Source organism: Sorex araneus, chromosome 5 (assembly GCF_027595985.1).
Source record: "Sorex araneus isolate mSorAra2 chromosome 5, mSorAra2.pri, whole genome shotgun sequence".
Taxonomy (NCBI): Eukaryota; Metazoa; Chordata; class Mammalia; order Eulipotyphla; family Soricidae; genus Sorex; species Sorex araneus.
The window spans coordinates 9,243,544-9,251,024 of record NC_073306.1 but is presented as its reverse complement, the minus strand read 5'-3'; the positions used below and the strand labels follow the sequence as shown (position 1 = coordinate 9,251,024).

Here is a 7,481-nt window from a genome sequence, read left to right as displayed (position 1 = left end):
TGGCAGACTCTGGGAACCATATGGGGTGCTGGGGATTCAACCTGGGTTTCACCATGTGCAAGACAAACACTCAATCAGTGTTCTACCTCTCTGGCCCGTAAAGAATTCTATTTTTGTTTGAATTTGGGGACACACCCAACGGTGCTCAGAATGTACTCCTAGTTCTGCACTCAGGGATCAGTCCTGGCTCAGTTGGGGGTCCAGATGGAGTATGGGGGATCAAATTCAAGTTGGCCCATGCAAGGCAAGTGCCCTACCAGAAGTACTATCACTCTGGCCCCATTAAGAAGGATTTTTATTTTTTTATTTTTTATTTTTTGTTTTTTGGGTCACACCTGGCGATTAGGGGTTACTCCTGGCTCTGCACTCAGGAATCACCCCCGGCGGTGCTCATGGGACCATATGGGATGCTGGGAATTGAACCCGGGTCGGCCGAATGCAAAGCAAACGCCCTACCCACTGTGCTATCGCTCCAGCCCTAAGAGGGATTTTTAAATCTCATTCTTTGGCCTTAGTCATCCTGTATTATCTATCCTTCCTCACATACCACTGACTTGACTTTGCCGTGTCTCCTATCTACTTTCTTATCTTATTCCGTTTATCCTTCTCTCTTTTCTTAATCAAGTATTCTCAACAAAGATGAAGTTTTTAGGGGGAAATGTAATTAATGATGGTGATGAATTTGTTGTTTTACCGCAATACAGAAATTTAACCCTTTCCCCATATTTTTTTTCTAGAGTTTTTCCTGCTTTCAGGCATGAATCAGGTGATAATCCAGTGGGATGTGGTAGTAGCCCTCTATGTATTCTTCAACTGGTGTCATGGAGGTATAGTATTTTGAGTCTCTATTTTATTTAACAGATAAATATAGATTACTGTTATTTCCATGAATAAGCTAGGAGCTCTGATTTAAAATGTATTATATTGAGAAAATCATTTTATACACATAAAAATTAGATGGTCCGGAACTTTCAAAGTTTGACCTCTCTCCGGCAGGAATCTTTTCTCAAGCACTCCTCTCTCGGACAGGCCTTAAACTCATAGATAAATATTTTCATGAAGAACTTTTTGTTTTTGCAGGGGGGGAGGGGAGAGGGCTCCCATATGGTGCTCACGAGGTCTTGGGGCTCCTCTGGCAATTCTCCCCCAACCCAATGCAAGGCACCAAAGATGTGCTGCTTGCCCTGTGGCTCCAGGGGACACTGAGGTCACCTTGGGTTAGGGGCCACCATGGCTGTACCAAAGGGAGTCATATGGTGAGACCCAAACCCATGTCAGGTATGCGCTGGACATAGGCCATAATCATAATCACTCTTCAAGCTCCCTGACACATGGAACAGCTTATTACCTTGAGTTGGCATATTTTGACTTTGAACTATTATAATTGCATCATGAAAAATCTATTCAATGTCAGCATGAAAATCAATTCCACAGTGATTTGTGGATGGTAACTATGTCCTAGTTCCTACGTCTTTTACTCCTCCCAACCACAGGCAGCAGTAGTGTGTGGGGGATTGTTCCCATCTTATAATTCATACCAGAGATTAGCACTGGGATAGGGAAAGGTAGAACAGCTTGGAAGAAGCCAGGAAGGGGTCCATGAAATGTTCTGCCAGGATCCAGCGGTGTATGGGGGTTTCCACTGGGGCATACATATGGGCAGTCCAAGGGGCTTCGTAGATCCTCCAAGTCACTCCAAATCCTGATTCAAAACCAAGCCATCTCCCACAGAGTGGAGAACAATTTAGAGAGTTAGAGATGACTGACCCCACCCAAACCCTGGGACACCAGAACCCAGATCCTTCCGGCAGAATATTAGACACTTGTACTTCAAAGCCTGTGATTCTGGGCTTCCTCTTTCTCCCATTTCTGAACACCAGAACAGCATTTATACAAATCTGAAGCTGTGTGATATTTTCTTTTTGTTTTGGGGCCACACCCAGCTGTTCTTAGTGCTCAAGCTGGCTCTGCACATTCCCCCCTGTACAATTTCTCCAACTTCTCCTATATAATTTTTAAGGTTCTGGAGATAGTTTGTCTTCATTTAAATGGATGAATTTACTTAACAAGGTTTTTGGGGATTTTTGTTTTGTTTTGTTTTCTTGAGTGGGCATATGTGCTATCTGGGCTTACTCTGTGCCCAGGAATTATCATTCCCAGGAATTATGATTTTAAACAAAATATAAAATTATGTTTGTTAAGAATTCCAAGCAGTTCTTGGGGTATTGAGGATTGAACTCAGTTCTGGCATTTGGAAGACCAGCACCCTATCCTTGTGCTCTCTATCTGATCCCCCCCCCATGTTTTTTAAAACTTCCACCCCATTAAATATGGGGCTGGAGCCATAGCACAGCGGGTAGGGTGTTTGCCTTGCACTCGGCACACCCGGGTTCGATTCCCAGCATCCCATAGGTCCCCTGAGCACCACCAGGGGTAATTCCTGAGTGCAGAGCCAGGAGTAACCCCTGTGCACTTGCCAGGTGTGACCCAAAAAGCAAAGTAATAATAACAATAATAATAATAATAATAAAATCCTTCATCTCATACTTTTCCCTTCAATTTTCTATTGATGAAGGAATCATTTTTTATCCTACTTTAACACTAAAATATTTTGGGCCAGAATGATAGTACAGTGGGTAAGGCGTTATTTTGCACACAACCAACTGGGGTTCAATTCCCAGCATCCTGTATTGTCCCCTGAGCCAGCCAGGAGTGATCCCTGAGTGCAGTACCAGGAGTAAACCCCCAAGCACCGCTGAATGCAACCCAAAAACCAAAGGTAAAAAAAAAACACATTAAAATATTTATAATTTTTGTGTAAATATTTGTTATGTAAATGGAAATCTTCAATTAAATTTATATTATTGAAGTTAGTATCTTAAGTTTCGTATTACAAAGACTCTTAAAAATCAAACACTGACATTTGTCACTATTTTTGCTTTTTTTTTGGATCACACCCAGCGATGCACAGGGGTTACTCCTGGCTCTGCACTCAGGAATTAGCCCTGGCGGTGCTCAGGGGGATCATATGGGAAGCTGGGAATCAAACCCAGGTCAGCCGAGTGTAAGGCAAATGCCCTACCCGCGGTGCTATTGCTCCAGCCCCCATTTGTCACTATTTTTATTTAATTTTTTTCATTTTAATTTTATTTTTATAAAGTAGTTCACAATACTTGATTACATTTAATATTCAGACACCAATCCCATCACCATAATACCTTCCCACTACCATATTTCAGATATTTCCATAACAAACCTTGCCCCAAAGCAGAACTGAAATAATTCATTGTGTACATTGTTTGTTACGAATAAATGAAGGAAAGAGTGTGAAGATTGTTGTATTTCACCCAGGGTCCGTTAAGCCCTTCTACAAGAGATTACTAAGGTGTTTTTAAAGGTTGAGCCTTGTTGTCACTATTTTTTTTTTCTTTTCTTTTGGGTCACACCCAGCAATGATCAGGGGTTACTCCTGGCTTTGCACTCAGGAATTACTCCTGGCGGTGCTCAGGGGAACATACGGGATGCTGGGAATCAAATCCGGGTCTGCCTTGTGCAAGGCAAACGCCCTACCTGCTGTGCTATATTGCTCAAGCCCCTGTCACTATTTTTAGAAGGTTTTAAGAGCATAAATAACAGCAATTTCCAGGAAGTGTCTATAATAAATTTGGCAGAACTTTCATCATGTTTTCTTTATATGAATCAAATTTCATTAATATTGCATCACATTGTCATCTGAGTTTATTAAAAGGACATTAAATTATTGATTTTAAATTATGAAGCTAATATATTTACTGCATAGTTTTTAAAGCTCATAAATATCTGCTTTGGATTCAAAAAATTACTTAAACATATTATTATTATGACTAATATCATGTATTTCTCTTTCTTTTTTTTTTCTTTTTGGGTCACACCTGGTGATGCTAAAGGTGACTCCTGGTTCTGCTCTAAGGACTTACTCCTGGCAGTGCTCAGGGGACCATATGGGATGCTGGGGATTGAGCCTGGGTCAGCCTTGTGCAAAGCAAATGCCCTACCCGCTGTACTATAACACTGGCCCAAATTTCTCTTTAAATTATGCTTCTTTTACTTTTAACATCGAGTCTATATGAATTATGTTTTTTTGCAGCTTCTTTTTACATTCTACATTTCTCATATTATTAATGATTCATTTTAAATAGCTATAAAGCAATAAATTTTAATTTTTGCCCTTGTTAAAAATATAGGTTTAAGAGCTGGAGAGATCAGTAGTTGTCCTGCATGCAGCCAATTTGGGTTTGCTCTCCAGAATCACAGATGGTTCCTTGAGCCCCACCAGTTGTGATCCTAGATCCAGGAGTAAGCCCTGAGCACACCCAAAAGCCAAAAAATTTAAAAAATATACTTTGGTATTACTCATTAGACTTAGAATCCCCTGATAAAAGTAGCCTTTATCTACAAAAGAATGAAAGATTATGTACCTGGAGAATGAGGTTTGAATTTTGCAATGTTTTTTCATTTCATTGCCTTTGATAAATGGTTCAGTCTCATATTGCCTCAATACTCTCAATTTTTTTATTGATATTTTTTAATGAATCACATAAGGTACAGTTACAGACTTAAAAACTTTTGTGCTTATGTTTCAGTCATACAATGAACGAGTACCCATTCCTCCACCAGTGCCCATTCTCCACTACCAATGTTCCCAGCAACCCTCCCTCAACTCCCCTCCCCCTCCCCTCCGTGGCAGGCACATTCCCTTTTGGGTGTTGTAGTTTGCGATACAGGTATTAAGGGCCATCATGTTCAGTCTATAGTCTACTTTCAGCACACATCTTCCATCCCGAGTGGGCCCTCCGAGCATCCTTTACTTGGTAGTCCCTTCTCTATCTGAGCTGCCTTTCCCCACAATGTCTCACTACTTGTTTTACAACAGGACTGGCAGTATTTTTTTTTTATGGCAATTAAAGGAGGAGGTAGACTGACTCCAGTCTTATGTTGTTACCAAACATCAACAGAAATGTCATAGGCGATTTCCTTGTACATGGCTACCCTGGATCAACCTCGAGCACCTCGTATGACTAGCACAAAGCCAGGAGTGGCCCTGAGCATTCACCAGGTGTGACCTAAGGCCTCCCCAAACAACAACAACAACAACACACACATACATACTGGAATAACTCAAATTGAAGGTTACATATGTAGTCTTAAAGCTTCTCTGATGGATGGGGCTGGAGCAATAGCATAGCGGGTAGGCCTAGGGCATTTGCCTCACATGCGGCCGACCCAGGTTCGATTCCCAGCATCCCATATGGTTCCCTGAGCACCGCCAGGGGTGATTCCTGAGTGCAGAGCCAGGAGTAACCCCTGTGCATAGCCGGGTATGACCACCCCCAAAAAAACAACTTCTCTGATGGAAATCATTTAATAGAGAAGAATTGATTTTATGATTCTTTTATTGGTCAGAGCTACTCCTGGCTTGATGCTCAGGGGTCACTCCCAATGTTAACCATGAGGTGACAGGAATCAAACCTATGTCTCCTGCATGCAAAGTATCTTATCTTAGCACTAATGTTTGATGCTACTCCTCGGCTCTTAGAGAATTAGAAAAATCACTAGCTTATTCTTTCAAATCTCTGCTTTTAATGCTCATTCAAAACCTAATTACATTTTCTATCTCTTTCCAGGACTCACAAATATAAACTGCTCTGGCCGCATCTGGGTCGAACCAGCCACAATTTTTAAGATGGGTATGAATATCTCTATCTATTGCCAAGCAACGCTAAGGAACTGCCAACCCAAAGATTTTCATTTTTATAAAAATGTCTGCGGAAAAAAAGGCTTCAGAAAAATAATTCCTATCACAAAAATCAATAAAACAACAGCTCTGCTTCGGTATAGCAATTTTCGAGAACCATGTGCCTCGATTTTCTGCAACGTGAACTGTCCTGGATATTCACAAGAGACACTGATTTGTGGAGAAACCATTTTTTCTGGATGTAAGTGTTGGGAAGCAGTCAAGATCGTAAGGAAAAGGTAGTCTAGCAATTGACTAATGAATTACCAATCCTGTCAAAAAACAGACGTGTGTAGGTACAGCTCATTTCTTATATTAGGTTAGTGAAGGAACTGCAAATTCAAACAAATGTCACCAAAGGCCAGTTGGGTGAAGTCAATGGGTGAGGAATGATGGCAGGGAACTGCACAGTGGGACTCGGGGGAGAACCAGTTGCAGCAGTCAATCACTGTTTAATAGAGCATTTTACTCTTTAAAAAAACCACAGAAATATGAATTGTTTTAGCGCCTGGATCTATGCTCAGAAATCACTCCTCATGGAGCTTGAGGGATCATGTGGGGTGTAGGGGCTGAATTCAGGGTCGGTCTGGGGCAAAGCAAGACCCTATTGATCGTTCTGTTGCTCTGAACCAGAAATATAAATTTTTAATGTGAGTGCTACACATTTTTGAATGTTGCCAATGCACTTAAAAAAAAAAACAACTAAATTTCACTGCTAGTCTGGCGATACACAAGATTTGTGAAAAGGGGTATTTCAGATTTTTAAATGTTGCTCTTTCATTTGTTTTTCACCTCTGTTTTATTTTCCAGACTAGCATCAGTCTTGAAGCAGATCATAATGAGAACATTTAAGGCTAAGGTTTAGGAAGAAACAAAAATTTCAATTCCTGCTATACTTTTTATCGGCTATGTGACCTTGGGCAAACTGCCAAGTTGCTTAACCCATCTGAACCTGAATTCCATGTCTCTAAAATAAGACCAATTATACCAGCTGAGTTAAGCATCAGTTTTTAGGACATTTAAAAGCGTATAATATACACTATAAAGTGCAATGGCAGTGTGCCCCAACCCTCAAAAATGCACGTTTTTAATAGGACATGAGATGATTCTGATAATTCCCTCTTTCTAATCCCAGTGAATCAGTTGCAAATCATCGCAGTTGTTACAGCAATTATTAAGAAAAATTAAATCAAGTTAATCTCTCTCTCTATTCTTTTTCAGTTTTTTTTGGGGGGGACACACCCGGCGATGCACAGGGGTTACTCCTGGCTCATGCACTCCGGAATTACTCCTGGCGGTGCTCAGGGGACCATATGGGATGCTGGGAATCGAACCCAGGTCAGCCGCGTGCAAGGCAAACGCCCTACCCACTGTGCTATCACTCCAGCCCTCTTTTTCAGTTTTGCAGTCACACTGGTGGTGCTCAGGGCTTTCTCCTGACTCCTCAGAGATCACTCCTGGTAGGGCTCGGGAGACTATGTGGGATGTATGCAAGGCAAATCCACTATTCACGATACCATCTCTCTGCCCTCACCCCAAGAAGTTAATCTTGGAAATATATGGTGAATTTTGTGCTAACAGCATACTGACAAGTGTTTAAATTATAGCAATTGGGATGATCTATCTAATTATATTCTTGGTTCTATTATGTTGAAGGCGAGATCAACAAATTCAACACTGGTTTAAACCAAATTCACTCCCAAGGCAT

General features: G+C 41.2%; 1 protein-coding gene across 1 annotated transcript in view; it reads left to right on the top strand.

Moving 5' to 3' along the window:
• The first annotated feature begins 751 nt into the window (after nucleotides 1–751).
• The window catches only part of IL23R (interleukin 23 receptor), a 68,059-nt gene continuing 61,329 nt past the window's right edge, over nucleotides 752–7,481 (top strand). The window contains exons 1-2 of the mRNA XM_055140775.1: nucleotides 752–827; nucleotides 5,664–5,975. Of these exons, the coding sequence (XP_054996750.1) occupies nucleotides 758–827; nucleotides 5,664–5,975 (382 nt within the window). The 5' untranslated portion in view covers nucleotides 752–757. The remainder of the gene's footprint in view (nucleotides 828–5,663; nucleotides 5,976–7,481) is intronic.